Consider the following 17,749-nt stretch of genomic DNA (forward strand, 5'->3'; position numbering starts at 1 on the left):
CCAAACTGTTTCCCAAAGTGACTAGATCATTTTTCACCCCCACAGCAATGAGATTTTCTGCTGTTGTTCTACATCCTTATCTTCATTTGGTGTTGTCAGTGATCTAGGTTCTTGGCCATTCTAATATGTTTGTAGTGCTATCTTATTTCAATTTGCATTTCCCTGATAGGATATGATTTGGAGCATTTTTCATATGCTTATTTGCTAACTGTATATCTTCTTTGGTAAGGTGTCAGTAAAGGTCTTTTACCCATTTTTTAATTGAGCTGTTTGTTTTCTTAGTCTTGCATTTTAAGAATCCATTATATATTTCAGATAATGATCTTTTATCAGATGTGTCTCTTGCAAATATTTTTCCTAGTTTATCCTTTTCTTCTCATTCTCTTGACATCAGTCCTTGCAGACCAGAAGTTTTTAAGATGAATGAAGTCTAGCTTATCAATTATATCCTTCATGGATCATTCTTTAGTGTTTTACCTTAAAAGTCATTGTGGTACCTAAAGTCATTTAGGTTTTCTCTTATGTCATCATCTAATTTTTACGGTTTTGCATTTTGTGCTTAGGTCTGTGATCCACTTTGAGTTAATTTTTGTGAAGAGTATAAAGTCTGTGTCTGGTTTCACTTTTTTTTTTTTTGTATGTATGTATCTGGCTCCTACAGCACCATTTGTTATGATTTATTTGTTCTATTGTATTGTCTTTGCCCTAACCAACACATGTCACTTTTAAAAATGAATAATTGTAGGGTTCTAAGTAAAAGTTCAGCTATTGCATTTATTTGATTGCAGGATATGAAAAATAAATTTTGAGAGTTATTTTATTAATTTATATTTGCATGAAACTAATATTTTACTTTATAAAACTTGTTATACTTGCTGTAAGAGATGATATTTTCACTCAAATTGTAACTCAAGGTATTTGATTTAATGTTTAAAAATAGTTTATTTTATTTCTGTAGCCCATCTCATTACCACAATTCTAGGGATACCTGATTTATTTATTTTTTAATCCATAGAGTTTTCATGAAATATCTGCTTTAAATTAGGAAACCCATTTATATACATTTAAATACAAATAACACAAGTATGTGCACATACAGTACAAGACTATAGTCTAAAAAATAGCACCATACAGTAAAATTTTAAAGATAAAGATACTTCATAAATACTGACTATTTTAATTTATTGTTAAAAACACATTTATGATGATTTCTTAGAAGTTATTTTATATTAGCTTAATACTATATATTTTAGCATTGATAATTTTTATCATTATATAGTAGCTGCTGATTTTAAAGTATTACTATTTTTAGGAGTAAGTCAGTATTAGCCAAAAATTAAATGATAATTACAAAAAATTATAAAAAAATAAATTTGCATTAATTTTACATTATTAGGGATGCCTGGGTGACTCAGTTGGTCAAGTGTCTGCCTTTGGCTCAGGTCATGATCCCAGGCTCCTGGGATCAAGTTCTGCATCGGGCTCCTTGTGCAGCAGGGAGCCTGCTTCTCCCTCTGCTTGCTGCTCACACTGCTTGTGCTTGCTCTCTCTCTGGCAAATAAATAAATAAAATCTTTAAAAATAATTTTACATTATTAATTTTAAAACTAGTCTTCTAAACAAATTACTGAAGAAGCATTACTCCAACAATATTTAGGTATAAAAGTTGATTCCTACTTATGTCATTATTTACCTTAGATACTTGAGGGGAGTTGAGAGGAAACCAAATTGGCAAATGATGAGAAAATGTAGAGTGCTAAATTTTGTTTTAAGTCTTCAATAAAAAGTGCTGTCCATCTTTTTACTGGTGTCTATCAATAGTAGGCAAAAGATCAGAAAAATACTCTGACATCCGAACCTGAGCATGCTGCCTGAGAATGAAAGCACTTACCTTTGGCACACATTTCTTCCCTCATTTATCTCCTCCACAAATACCCAACATTTGAGCAGTTTCCTGGCCTTACTGCAGTTTCCATAGCACGGCCCCACTCCACTCTCCTCCCCCCTTGTTAAAAGCCGTGGTATATTGTTCCCAGTATCCTCTCCCTTAATCAAAAATTACTCTTCTTTGCCCAAGGTCCTTCTCGGTTCAATGTCACAAGAGAAAATGTGACTGTTTGATAAGAACATAATTTATTACTGGGCGCCTGGGTGGCTCAGTTGGTTGAGCGACTGCCTTCGGCTCAGGTCATGATCCTGTAGGCCCGGGATCGAGTCCCGCATCGGGCTCCTTGCTCAGCAGGGAGTCTGCTTCTCCCTCGGACCCTCCACCCTCTCATGCTCTCTCTATCTCATTCTCTCTCTCTCTCAAATAAATAAATAAAATATTAAAAAAAGAACGTAATTTATTACTTCTCCAAGAATATTTCCATTTTAACAAAAAATAAAACTTAATCCAAATGCGTGGATAACTAATGGTGAGATTGAAGACACAGGGGCAAAACCAGGGAGAAGAGTGATTTTCAGTACTTTGCAAACCATGTCTTGTATATTATTATTTATTTCTCTCAATTCCTACATTGTTGAAGAAATACAAGGAAATGCAAGGAAAAAATTCCTTTTCTGGTGAAGTGCTCAATGTACAAAGAATTGACAAATCATAAACTGCTTCTGGAGAGTAAAAATAAACTGAGAGGAAGAGTGGATAAAGAAAACAGGATTGTTATTTATAAAATAGCAAAATATTAAAAATTATAGACTATATATTTTTTGCAATAGTACTTTCTTTCCTTTGTGGGTGGACTTGGGTTCCAGAGATCATAGAAATATGAAGAGACTGAATTATATTGTATCTCTACAATATTTCTAGAAGATAAACAAAGATCTAAAAGTTGTGGTGAAAGATACACTGATGTCTTTATGAATTTGCCTATATTTGATTCTACTTCTTTGATTTTTCACGTGTAGATTTTATGATATCAAAACATACTTGAGAGAGCAAAGTCATGTTGAAAGTCAGAAAGAACTTACACAAAGGGGGAGGTGATAAAATACTTCTCAAAATATAGTATCTATATGACAAAATTCACCAAAATCAAAGATTTTCCACAAGGAATTATACTCCACATTAGAATACATTAAGTATGCATTGTAATGTGTGTTGTTTTGCTTACAATAGATTTTGCTTATTATATTAGAAAACTTAGACTAAAAATAAAAGAGGAGGGAGCAGAAGAGAAAATTATAATTGTTAATGGTTAGTCAACAAAATGGATGATTCATACATGAGTAATTAAGAATTAACTATGACCATATTTCACACATTGCACTGTATTATCTCCTAACCGGGTATAATCTGGCTCTACACAACAGCAGAAGCAAAATCAACTTTAAATGGATAATGCTTTTTTCTTATGTTAAGAGGGTACATATACCAACAAAATGAAGAACAGGAAGTTTTGCAAACATTAGCAGAAAAATTAACACTTTCAATTAAGATAAGCATTTTCTGGTTAAACTTTATATTATACAAGATTGGCCTATGAATTCTCACTCTTTTTCCTCTACATAATAATAATTGATTATATTATATGCTGATAATATAAAATAATTTTAAAAGCACTTGATTTAAACATAGGTGCTTTACTTTCCGAACCATTTGCATATACATTTCTTATGATAAATGTGAAAAGCACACACATAGACATTCAGTTATTGTGAACGAAAAGAAAATCAACCTTGAAATATAGAATGTTATGCTCACAATGATATGGTAGGCATCTTCAATTTAGGTGATATATGTGCAAACTCAACTCATTTGTTGTTATATCCAGTAGGAGAATCAGTTTCCTAAAGCTTACCTCTTAATATCATATTTTATTTGTGAAAAGTAAATGTATTTCACCTACATGGAACATTATTAAGAAATTCAGGGCTAGCAGGACTTTGTAATTTGTCATCACAATTTATAATTTTAGGAGACTCGCATGACCCTTCCGTCTCATTTCTGAATCTATTTGCAACAGAATACAATTGCATTCAAAATTTTGACTTTTACATAAGGTTTTATTCATATACTCAATACTATCTATAATTAAAAGCACAAGTTGTTCTTTTAATCTCAATTTAAGTCTATGATTGGAACAGTCAATATCTGTTATGTGCTTAGAAATGTGGAATTAAAGTTATTACATTTATCTATTGTCTGTATTGGATTTAGTCAATGTTATTTATCACTACTTGTTTATTTTGACACCTTGGCCCTTATAAGACAGAAACTCTGATAAAGTTTTATGACTTGCCTAATTCTCCTTATTTTTCCCCATGTGAAATGTATTAAAAAGCATTGATTAATAAAATCATGTGTGAATATTAAGCACTAGTAGATTAATTAGGAGGCAATGTCTAGAAATCTTTGGGGAAAAATGTATATTGCAAACCTTTAGAATTTTGCTTGTTTTCAATTATGCCTCTTTTTTCACTTAAAAATATTATAACTGCTAAGACAAGTGTTTTAAAAAGCAATAACTTTTTTGGAGGGCCTGGGTGCCACAGTCAGTTAAGCATCTGACTCTTGGTTTCAGCTCAGGTCCTGATCTCAGGAGCATAAGATCAAGCCCCACATTAGGTTCTGTGCTCAGGGCAGAGTCGGCTTAAAACTTTCTCTCCCTCTCCCTCTGCTCCCCCATTTCAAATAAATAAATCTTAAAAACAAAATAAAAATGTAACTTTTTAAAAAAAGTTTTCCTTTATACTAGAGCCATGGATTCATAGCTATACCACATTAGAGAAAAGGAAAGAAATCAAGAATATTATATAAAATGGGAGATGTGTAAATATTTACACAGATAACAGAAAACAAGTTGCAAAAATGCATAGTGGCTAACATTATAAGGAGGATAAAAATGAGAGAAATAATCAGATATGAATCTAAAAATATATAAAAATAAAGACCAAATACGTGGTTATTGTTTTGTTTATCGACTAATTAATTCTTCCATTTGCTCAAATTTACTGAGTAGTTAATATACAAAAATCATTTGACTTGGTACAATGTAGGTTAACAATAAAGGCATCAAAATAAATAAACTGAAGCCCTGCAATCTACGAATAATATACACATGTGTAAAGTTAAAAGGTGATGATATATTGACAATATATTTGCTTAAGAAGTTATAAATAAACGGGCATCTGGGTGGCTCAGTTGGTTAAGCTACTGCCTTCGGCTCAGGTCATGAACCTGGAGTCCCAGGATCCAGTCCCACATCGGGCTCTCTGCTCATCAGGGAGTCTGCTTCCTCCTCTGACCCTCTTCCCTCTCATGCTCTCTATCTCTCATTCTCTCTCTCTCAAATACATAAATAAAATCTTTAAAAAATAGAAGTTATAAATAAAGAAATGATTTTTGTTATTCACTCAAGCAAGGAGTGTTTCTAATATGCACAAAACTAGGTGCTAAAAATATTAAAGCAGGACCTGCTCCTGCCACAGCCAACATATAGAGGATGTAATTAACTAAAGTATTAATTAAAATACACACATTCATACACACACGTTCGCATGAGAGCTTTTAACAAAGTGTGTGTGATTTACGCCTTGTATGAAATGGTGGGGCATAAGTTATTCAATACCAACTTCATAAAGGATATAGACTTATATATGAATCAAGAGAATTCATCAATGCATCAGGGACAGGAATCATGGGAGTTAATCTATCAAGGACAAGAATGAGGAAGAACATGAATAAAGAATAGAAGCATGGGTTATATGGTGGAATTATACGGTGTATGAAGCAAAATATGTGTTTAATGAAACAATGCATTTCAGAAATGATAAATAATCTGTTGTACTTAGATTGATGTGTACCCAATTCAAACAATGCATATGTAAATTTAAATAGAATAATCTAAATAACTGGTTGAGAACACTTAGAAAAGACCTACCTTTCATTCAAAAACGCAGTTTCCATATGCCAAAGAGTTTTTTAGATGTTCATCTGTTAGACTCATAAAACTTTTTGCTCTTAGGGTTTGTAAGTAAATACACAATAGGAAGAATTACTATGATTTTTTTTCAAATTTTACTAGATTTCAATTATTCTAATCATGCTTCATAGATGAGTAGAACATTTTGATGAAAAGATTTAGAGAGCAAAAAATATTTAGAGAGCTAATAGCTTGATTCAGGGTAATTGTTTGACTTACTCTACTAAATATCATTAAGTATATAATATAAAATAGATGATATTTTCTACATGTGAAATCCTCAAATATAATTTGTTTTGCATTCTTAATAGCACTACAATTAGAGCTGAATGCAAGTAATATAAATAATACATACCAAAAAAATGATAGCAGATACTGTGACTTGCCGGTTTCCAAATGCTAGAAAGCAAGAAAAGAAGATGTAATGCAAACATTCATAATTTGGATTGCCACACTATAAACATAATTGAAGCAATGTTTATTGGATATTACTATCCTCTAATCCAGAGTACAGTGGTGTATGTAATTGACTTTTTGGGATAGCACGTTTGCAATCTAAAGGGATGAAAATATTTTTGCTTTCAACATATACTTATTAGTTGTCACTTAATTATATTTAGAATACAAAAGGAATCTATTTTTAATTTGTATTATTAAGCTCTTTGAAGGCAGATTTAATCTTTCATTTCTCACCTTGAAACACATGATATGGCATAATATATGATGGCACCCAATGATAACTGTTGTTTTTTAACATTTAACAACAACAAAAAACATGCTAATAAAAACTTTTATTTTTTGCATTGATATTTTATAATAGGTAATATTTTAAATGTTTTCTTATTTTTCATCTAAAAACAAATATATGAGGCAAGCATTAATGTTCTTATCTTAAAGTAAATAAAAATTTAGGTTACATGTTCCCAAATTATATATATAAGGAATAAAATAGAATTTTAGACACTGTCTTAAAGATACCTTTCTCATGGTAAAGAAGGTGGAATATACAAAAGTCCTAAAAATAAAATTTTCTGATAAACTCATCATCTGTATTAACAGTTGCTTTTCTTTTTTTTTACTTTTACGTGTATTTGCATATAAATTGTATTTATATAAACACATTTACACAATTATAATGTCTCATTTTAAATCTTGCATATTTTATAAGAATATATTTAAAGGCATTTCTAATATTATTAAACGTTCATGTAAAAGCTATGATAATATCTGTATCATAATGTATAATGTGGCTAGCTCTAAAAACATTCAATATTATGCTGCATATTTAGTGCTACTTTAATTTTTTGTATGATAAATAATACTACTTCAAACATCTTTCTTTATGTCTTTTATGGAAGTTCCAGTTCTATGGTCTAGAAATTTTAAGGATAATTTAGTCAAAAGTTATATAAGTGTCTATGCATGGACATATGGACATATACATATATATATACACATTATATATATATATCCATAAAGCATATATATAAAATTTGTAGAAGTATTGAATGTTTTGTTTTTATAAAGTACATATATCTAATTATGAAATAAAATATATTAATACATTAATGGAAAAATTTTGGAAAACAGATAAAAATGTAAAGGGAAATAAAATACATTAAAATCCCATTATCCATGGTAAATCAGTTAAAACTCAGATTTTCCCTTGGAAATATACATATTTGTTATACACTTTTTACAGGATCTTATAAAACACTTTTATAATCACTTATTCCTTCATATTATATTTGCCATATAACTAAGCAACATTTGCCATATAATTAAACATTCTTCTCTAGCTAAATCAAAATATATTTTTTTTGTTTATGCTACTTCTAGACAAAACTTTATTCATTCAATAATAGCTATTAGGCATTTATAGGACAGGCACTATAATGTGTGCTTGTGATAAAATCAGTTATAAACTAAGCCAAAAGCAACTCTTATCTTAATAAAAATTACTGTCTAACAAGGAAACAAATAATAATCACAAGATAACAAAGGGAAGTGTGCAACCCTGATAAGTGTTACTAAGAAAGGTCTATATAGTATTTAATGTAAGAGCTAAAATGAAGGATTTAATCAGGGAGATCAGGGAGGACTCTCAGTACATGGTTGAACTCTGATTTAGAAAATGAATAGATATTAAATAGACAAGAGAGGGGTTCAGAACATTTCATGTAGCAGGACAGTGAAAATATACCTAGTTTTCATTTTTTAATAAGAATAAATAATGATATGATAAAAACAGGTACGGGGCAAAGAGTATAATTTTTAAATATTTTTAGTGTTTATTTCCAAAAAACAAAGCTACAGAGAGTGTAATTTGAAACAAACTTTCTATAAAAAATTTTAGCCATCATTAAAACTTTCTCTAATTTTTTTTAAAGATTTTATTTCTTTATGTGTCAGAAAGAGACAGAGAGAGAGCAGAAGCAGGGGGGAGGGGCAGAAGAAGAAGCAAACTCCCCGCTGAGCAAGGAGCCCAATGCAGCACTCAGTATCAGGACCCTGGGGTGAAGACCTGAACCGAAGGCAGAGGCTCAACTGACTGAGTCACCCAGGCATCCCAAACTTTCTGTTTTATTTTTATAATTTTTATAATATTTTACATTTGGCAAGAAAGAGAAAAACAGGTTGTTTTTCTTTTATTGCTGCTGATATTAACATTTATGTATTAAGTTTTCTGAACATATGCATGCCAGTTTGCAGTTAATGGAATATTCTTGCCATTGGGAAGTTTTCAATTATCATAATTTGTTTCCTATTTACTTTAAAATATTTTCAAGAAGTATGAAAAATGACTTCCTTAATGGTATATATGGTGAAAATACATAATAATAATATGTAGTATTTTATTCAAGTTAGCATGTATAAATAATATCTAGTATTTTATTCAAGTTAGTGTGTGTACAGATGTTATTAATTTTATGCAGTCAAATCTGTTGAGAATAGGACTAGACATGATATTTGTTCACTTTCCAGTTGGAATCAGTATTGTAATGTTATATATGTTTTCACAGAATTTAAGTCCTACTTACATCTTATGCATTTAGAGTCTTGAGCAGAGTAAAATTAGACTTTCAGGCCCTCATTTTCCTAATCATAATCGGGGATATTAGCACTTACAGAATAATGTTTCTTATTACAAAAGAAACAGAAATTTTACAATTATTGACAAACATTAAGTTTTCAATAAATATTTTGCATATGTTAATAACAATCAGCTTCTATTATTTTGTATCAGATACGTGAATTTAGCATTGTCAGAGGCTCCTCTTAAACACCTTGTGGAGCAAAAATATTGGTCCATTAATATTCTAACATTAGTAGGTGCATCTTTTGATAAAATATTTTTTAAAATGTTTTATATAATATTAAGAAAATTTCCCCTTCAATATTCATTGTTAATTGTTAGTATTTAGAAGAATTAAAGTTTTGAACATTGTAATGATTTACTTTTAGCACACTCAACTAGATTTGCTGATCTTAGTAAAGATTTTGTTGTTGGTACTTCAAGCACAGATATTAAGATGGTTTAACTTATTTTATAAAATTTAAAATAAAGCTTGAATACTCCATTCATTTCCATTTCAAACTTCATAAACCCCAGAAATAGACCACAAAAAATAACTGTCAATTAAATGTGAAACCTCCACCCTTGTAGCACCCTTGTAGCTCTGTGTGTGCCTTGAGGGCTGCAGTAAAAGCTGAAAAGAGAAAAGTCCACAGCAAATAAAGAAATGGAATTCTTTGATGAGGACAGCTATTTTTGTTCACTTTTATGAAATGAAGATTTAGGTCTGGTCCATTGGGTTTTCCACCAAACTGCTTCATCTGAGTCAATGGTCAGTACATATAATAAAGTTATAAACAGAAACCAGTATGTTACAGAAACAAATTGCTTCTATTTTTCTTATTGAATTGCATTTAATATAATAATTACATAATTATTGTGAATTTTTAAAATCCTGACAGCTGATTTTATATGATTGATTTTGTGACTATAGGGAATTTTTCTTTTTAATCTTCATTCTTTCATTTCACTATCTGTCATTTTGGAGGTTTACAATCAACTCATATTTTTGCTAGAGTTCCTATGGAGAGAAAATAAATCAAAGTATGTCTTTCAAGTTTGTTTTTTTAAGTCTACCTAAAAATGTAATAGAGTATGATACGGAAGCTATTAAAAATGACATTTTTTCTCATTATTTACTTCTTTTTTAAGGTGTGCCAGGTTGTTCATCATTTCTGTGTAGTGTAGAAGAGAGTTTTGATGTTGGCAATTTAGTATGTGTTTATTTAGAAAGAAATCCTACATACATGGTGGTGTATACTGTGGGTGATTAATGTAGTAGGCAATCCAAGAAGTAAATCCCCAATAAAAGGCACAGCCCTACAAATAAAACATAATAAAAGTTAGTGAATATATACAAAATCTATGATATCATTTGAAATCATCCCATATACTTATATGCCACATTGCAGCTTTTTCTTTGTATGAAAAATGGTATGTTCTAAGCAAGATAAATGAAATGCCTCCTCACCCAATAAAGTAGCATTTTACAAGTACCTATTTGATATCACTAAGGAAAGGCATTACTTTGCTCAACCCTTATTAATATAAATGGGTACTTAGGTTATAAGGCAAATGCAGCAATATATTTTAGAAATATTTTTCAAGAGTAGTCTGTGACTATCAAGTAATAAATATAAATGCAATAATAAAATAATAAATAATGTATTACATAAAATATACTAATATTCATTTTCCAACATAAGTGAATAAGATAATGAATTCTTTAATCATTAGTAAAACATATTCTGATAGATTGTAAAGGGAAACATCCTAATTCAAAAAGTCCTAGGCTATAATACTGATCTTGTATTGATATGATAAATTTTAATATCTTCTGCCAGAATTGAAGCTAGTCTAAATGATTTTGGAGGTTTCTAAGAGTTTTGGAGTTTATTGTTTTATTACAGTGACAATAGAAAGACTTGTTGAAATTTTTACAAAACAGATATTTGTCAAAAAAGACAGGAAATTTTTAATAAGGAAATATTTCCTATTGAAAGTGAACTTTAAATCGGAAATTAAAATAAATTGGAATTAAAATTGGAAAATTGAATTGCAGCATGTCATTCAATGTACATTTCCATTTCCTTTTCATAAAACTTCCCATTTTCTTGACAGCTATATGATGGGATGGTTATTAACTCCTGCATCACCACTTTTGGAAGAGGAAACACACTGTCATCACACTGACAACTGTCATAAATACAGGGTGTGTTTTCATCATTGTTATCACACAGATGTATTTTTACATGAGGGTTCATATATGACATCCTTCCTCCTCAAGAGGCACTTAAACAATCTGAATTCAATGCTAAGTATTTCCATAATTAAAGATACCAGAGAATACATGGCTTGTAACAAAAGGACATGGCAAATCTTTTATGTAGGGTTATTGGTTGAACACAGCTCCAGTGAAACAGGTCACTCAGGAAGTGGCATCTCAGGAGTGGATGCTTAAGATATGCTGGCACAGTTGAACAGAAAATTCTAAGCATGAGGAAAATAAACATGATTTTGTTTCATTTTATGGATGACCCAATACACAAAATTTCTCAATAATAATTAAAATTACAAAACATATCAATCCCCACCTTTATCAAATTTTTCAAAGGTGTATGTCCTGCAGAAACTTTATGAACAAATAAGGTTTCCAAAAGATATCGGATATAGTGTATGCAATGACAGAAGCAAGCCAAGCTAGAAAGAAAATAAAACATGAACATATTAAGTTCCCTTCTAAAGGTCTGACTTGCCTTTACACATAAGACATTTTTTGTTAGTTGACTACAATATTATATTGATTAGGAAATATTTCCAATAAAAAACACTAATGTTTATTTTAATATTTTTATTCTAGAAATTTTCTAAATTTATTTCACAATAACAGTACTGTCACAACAGTCTCTATAAATTTACTTTTGGCGACATTCAAAATACCTTAAAATACTAGTCACAATCTATATGTTCACCCCTACCCGAGGAATAAATATATAATAATTATAAATGTACTCATATCAAAAAGTCTCATGAATGAAGAAGAAAATGTACAAGCTTTTTTTGTATACCTGACACACAATATTACATTAATTTCAAGTGTATAACATGGTGATTTAACAAGTTTTACATTATGCTATGCTCCCCACAGTTGTAACTGTCATCTATCATCATACTTATAAAACCATTGTTTCTTTCCTATTAATGTTGCCCATGAGAAGTACATATTTTATTTTATTTTACTTTATTTTATTTTATTTTATTTTATTTAGTTTTATATCTTGAGCTCTTTATATATGAATTCACAACTTTATAATTTTAAGCTTCTTGTGATATTTCTAAATTTCCAGATTTTTTTTACTGTGATCATTATGAACTTATATTACCTCAACTTTAAGGTATACTTAGTTCTTTGTATATAAATTTGCAAGTTGGTGTGCATACATTATTTAACGTTACTTAAGAAATAGTTTCTTAAATGTAATCCACTTTAATTTGGTTTATAAACAAACTTTAAAATTATACCTGTGTCCCAGTTTATCTCCTCTTCATCTATAGGTACTAAATGTATTACTTACTGTACCACTGGGTGACAGAATCTTCTAGAACTCTCTTTCATATCATATATATATGGGATCCTCAAATAAAAGAGGAGATATATAATCAGAGGTCCTGTGTATTCAGCCAAAAATACCTGAAAATAAGAAGGTGATTTAAATCAAAAAATAAACTTTTGTAGATATTATTAAGATTTATATACAAACATAAACATGTCTATAGACTTAGCTTACTGAATGAACTGGTAAAAGTGCACGTAGCATTATCTATTCTTTAAATTGAATTATACTGGGTGCTAATATAATTCACAAGAAGTCTTCCTTGCAAGAACTAGCCAAGACTTAAGGAAAGGACAATTATAAATGGTGACTTTAAAATAAAAAATAAATATTGAAGCTAATAATTTCTTCATAAATAGAACACAGGAGTTTTTATTAACTAACCAAAGTATTATAAACATATCTCTTTGTGTCTCCCCAGCCCCATACACATTCCATCTTCTATGTGAACTGTTCCTTATAACTGGATGGAATTGGGCTACAGTGACCTTTTTTTTTTAAATTTACATGGCCAGGTCATCTTGAATTTGATTGATTTGACACTGATTCAAATTGAAATAATCTAGTTTTCTCTTCTGAAAATTTTAGACTTTAATTCTAATGAGTTTGAGTAGGTAGTTAAAAGGATTGCCTTCTGAATTCTGGAGCTGAGAGTCAACCATATATATGGAGAGATATATCTGATCTACAGAGAGATCTACAGAGAGATAATCCTAAGATTTGCAAAGATAATTGGAACAAGGCTGTTTGATTGTGTAAAGATTCACAGGCTGACTGGCCTTCTGATAGTTTTCTAAATATTATGATGGTCCATTATTTAGTTTTGTTTTGATACTAAAACCAGGTTAAAGTCACTCTGGAATTCATACAGAGAAAGGAAAATAATTTATCTCTGAGTGTTCAAAGAGAAAGAATACAGACATGACAATGATAAATTCAACTGCCATTACTGCTTTGCTTTGTCTTTGCCAATTTTCATCATTTTCCAAGAAAGAAAACTTAAAGCTGCACACGTTATACTCAAATATGCAGGTGTGCACATTGATTAGAAATTATATTCGTATTTCTCATGAGAACTTTGTATAACTACATAGTTAGATTATGATATATATATATATGCATGTTTTATATACATAATTATATCTGTGTGTATATGTACACACAAGTATAAACATTTATATATGTAGGTTTCTTAAGGTATATTTTTTCCATTTAATAGTATTGATCATCCCACTAGCCATGAAAGACTTTTACATGACGGTAAATATGCAGCATCTGATAAAGTCAGGGGAAAGCAACTTTTTACTGATAGACTATATTAATTTATGGCATACAACATGCCTGATTATTCACATGTAAAGAAAAAAGTGTTTACCACTTTGAATGTCTGATAATAGAGTTCAGTTAATACTCTAGAATAATTAGAGTAATTATTTTATTAAAACAAAATATTTAAATATTTAAATATTTAAAAATATTTAAAATATTTATTTCAATGCCATCTGATCTAGTCAGGTTAATTTTGAGCAAATCCTCTAGTAATATATCAGTAATGAAAAATGTTATGAACAATAGTTAACCTTGACCACCTGTCATTCTTTATTAAGTTAATAAAAATGCTATCACAAATATGAAGTTTCTTTGGATCAGGAAATTAAACTACAGTCTTATCTCCATCATACCCTAAAAATAAATCAGGAGAACCTGCTGGCTTACAGTAATATGTTCAGAGAGGCCCAGTATTTTATCACAAATATTGTTCATGTTGAAATATGGGGGTTAAAACAGTACTAAAGTATGAAGGCGATATCCTGACCTGAAAGCAGTAGAGAATAAGAAATAACTTTTGGACAATGCATCTTTCAAAAAAAAGTATATTTGGGTGCAAATAGAAAAAAAAAGGGAGAGCAATGTTTTATTAAACTTAGAAAGTAATCTGAAAATAGTTTTAGAATAAATAAAAACAATGACCAGATAGACAAATATTAATAAGACACACTTCTGAAAAAGGAATTTTTCTTCTCCTACTAAAAAGAAACAAATCCAAAACCAAAGCCAAATAAACAAATACGCCAGTTATAAGCCCTAACAAATCAGATAAATTTACAAAGACTAGGAAGTCTGTTATAAACCAAAAGTTTAGTAGAAATTACATATTCAAAATAAGCAGATATACTTTCTTCTTACTTTGAATATATATATATATAAAATACTACATTTAAATTCCAACTTATGTCCAATATGAAATTATTTTCATGTTTTTCCTTTATAGAATTATCACTGTATTAAACTAATGTGTTGCTTTAAATGTAAAATTTAAACTGATACTAGGCATAAGATACTAGGCATCCTAGGTAATTGAGATTTTTTTTTTTTTTTTGGAACTCCTGTAGAATATTCAACTTGGGATATGTCCAAATTGAAAAAGGAAGAAGACAATAAGATGTTTTAGAAATATAAATTGAAACACACAGCTGCAATTTTTGCAAACTGATTAGAATCTTTGTGCTTAGCCTGGGATTAATGCATTTCGTCCTCTCTTGAAAAAAATAAAACTTTTTAGTGCTATTATTATTGGGATGGTGTTGGCTTCACTTATTTTTTAAAATTACAACTGACAGTTGAAATCAAAATAAATTGCATATTTCACAGTTGCTGAAAATTACTGACAAAATAAAGTAGTGCCATCCTTAATCTTCTAATGATGGGAGAGCTATTAAAATTATGAGAGCATTTCTCAACAGTAATAGCACTTTGTACTGAATGAGAACTATTGAAGCTAACATAATACTAAAAGAAGTTTTTGTTTTGTTTCGTTTTAATTTAACCATTATATGAATGACATATAATGGAGAATTTTGTTCTAAATTATTCAAACCATTGTAATGAGATCAGCAAGAAAAGTTGATCGAAATGTTTTTCAGGGTTCAAAGAGCTACTGAGTCATTGAGAATTGAGAATTAGGATTTTTTAAACAGGACTCTAGAAAGTGATTGACTCTAGGATTTGAAGACTGACAACATCCTGAGAAGAAGACTAAATCTTTTGAGGGTGCCTGAGAATGAAGGGACAAAAATTGTTGGTTGGCATCTTTTAAGGACAGAAATGGCCTTATAAAACCTCTAGGATTTGGGTTAAGAGCCATGATGAAACAAAAATAGATCTGTCTTTACAGGTACTAAAGCTCAGCCTGAAATCATTTCAGTCAATTGGATTGAGATGACGTGGGTCAAATAATGCCCTTAGTCCATCTACAGGATGATAAATCAGTTTGAATAGAGGGTAACATGATCCTTGGCCTCAAGTTATCTTTACAGGTGGTTCATATATATTTTCCTGCACTAGGTCAGAAATATAAAAGTATAATAAGAGTAAAGATATTGTAATCAAATCCAAAGAAACAACAGACATTCAAAAGAGATAAACTGAAGATCCACAGAGTAGAATTATCAGACACATACATTTAAAAAATGATCTTTTATATATTCAAACAAATAAAAAAACAAGGTTGAGTATTTCAGCAGATATTTGCAAACTCTGAGAAGAAAAATATGGAAATGTAATAGGAGTCCCAGGAGGAGAATGCAAAGAGAATAGTGGAAAACCAAATATTAAAGAGATTATGATAATTTTTCAAATTAAATATTTATACCAAACAGTAGACTCAGATAACCCTATAAACCCAAAACAGGATAAATAAGAACATAACTGTAACTGCGTGCATCATCGTCAAACAGTGATAATCAAACAAAAGACAAATTTAATATGAGCCAGAGAAAAGACACATCATTTCAAAAGAGCATAGTGGACTTTTCAACAGAAGCATGGGAGTGAAAAATCAAAATTACAAAATTTTGTAAAGTGAAGACAAATATAACTGCCAATATGGAATTACTTTTTCCACAAAAAAATTTTCCCAAAATAGTTCAATAAATACATTTTCGGATGAACTGAGTTGAGAAAATTCACCAATGGCAGAACTAGAATAAATCACTAAAGATGTTCTTTAGGAAGAATGATAATGATCACAGATACAAGCTCAGCATTAGAAGAAATAACTAAATTAGAGTGAAAATGATAAATCTAAATAAATATTGGCCATATAAAATTATAGTAGTGGATTTTTACTTAACAGTACCTAGAAAATTAAAATATACCACAATAGAAGATTAGTCAGGAAGAGATTAAATATCATAAAGTCATTCAATTACCTATGAAGTATTTTCACATCAGTAAACATAAATAATTTCTATTTGTGTTCAACATTTTAAAGATGCACATTATAAGCTCTTGGGTAACCAGTAGAGTTGGCAAAAAAGACGATATAGCCAAAATAACCAAGAGGCTAATAGAAAATGAAATATGACAATTAATCCCAGATGGGGAAAGACTATAAAAGAGAACAAAAGAACTGTAGAACACAGGAAACAAAGATACTAATCTGGATGATAAAATTAAATATTTCTTTACAATAAAAATAGACTATGATTAAAATGTAAAACATAAAAAACTATTAAATTGTTAGAAGAAAACATAGGAGAAAACTCCCAGATCTATGGCAAGGCAAAGGATTCTTACATATGACAGCAAAGACAAAATCCTTAAAACACTGGCAACTTAAACTGCATTAAAATTGAAAACTTTTTGCACACACACACACAAAAAAAGAAAGAAGGAAAGAAAGAAAGAAAGAAAAAGAAAAAGAAAGAAAAAAGAAAGAAAGAAAGAAAGAAAAAAAGAAAGCCACAAATCTCATTAAGAGAATGAAAAGACAAGCTAAAACTGAGAGGAAATATTTGCAAACCACTTATCATGCAAAAGGCTTTATCTGGAATATAAAAGGTACTCTTAAAACTCAACAGTGTGTATCAGATAAATAAAAACTTATGTTTATACAAATACCTACACACAGATTGATAACAGCTTTATTTATTGTGAAATACTAAAAGCAAACCAAATACCTGTCAGGGGGTGAATGGATAAACAAACTGCTACGTTCATACAACCAAATACTACTCACCAATAAAAGGAACTGAGTATTGATACATGCAACAACCAGGATGGATTCCAAAAAGGCACTGTACTTAGAGAAAATTAAACATCAATCTCAAAATAACAAACAAACAAAAGCAAAA

The 17,749-nt window shown here is 29.9% G+C and overlaps 1 protein-coding gene across 2 annotated transcripts in view; it reads right to left on the reverse strand.

Annotated features, from left to right (window-relative positions):
- The window catches only part of TECRL (trans-2,3-enoyl-CoA reductase like), a 111,381-nt gene that overhangs the window by 16,320 nt on the left and 77,312 nt on the right, over positions 1–17,749 (reverse strand). For both annotated transcript variants that reach the window (XM_027597500.2, XM_027597499.2), the window contains exons 5-8: positions 12,576–12,691; positions 11,595–11,700; positions 10,248–10,320; positions 6,280–6,323 (exon numbers count right to left, since the gene is read on the reverse strand). In XM_027597500.2, the coding sequence (XP_027453301.1) occupies positions 6,280–6,323; positions 10,248–10,320; positions 11,595–11,700; positions 12,576–12,691 (339 nt within the window). The remainder of the gene's footprint in view (positions 1–6,279; positions 6,324–10,247; positions 10,321–11,594; positions 11,701–12,575; positions 12,692–17,749) is intronic.

Source organism: Zalophus californianus, chromosome 2, assembly GCF_009762305.2.
Source record: "Zalophus californianus isolate mZalCal1 chromosome 2, mZalCal1.pri.v2, whole genome shotgun sequence".
NCBI classification, from domain to species: Eukaryota; Metazoa; Chordata; class Mammalia; order Carnivora; family Otariidae; genus Zalophus; species Zalophus californianus.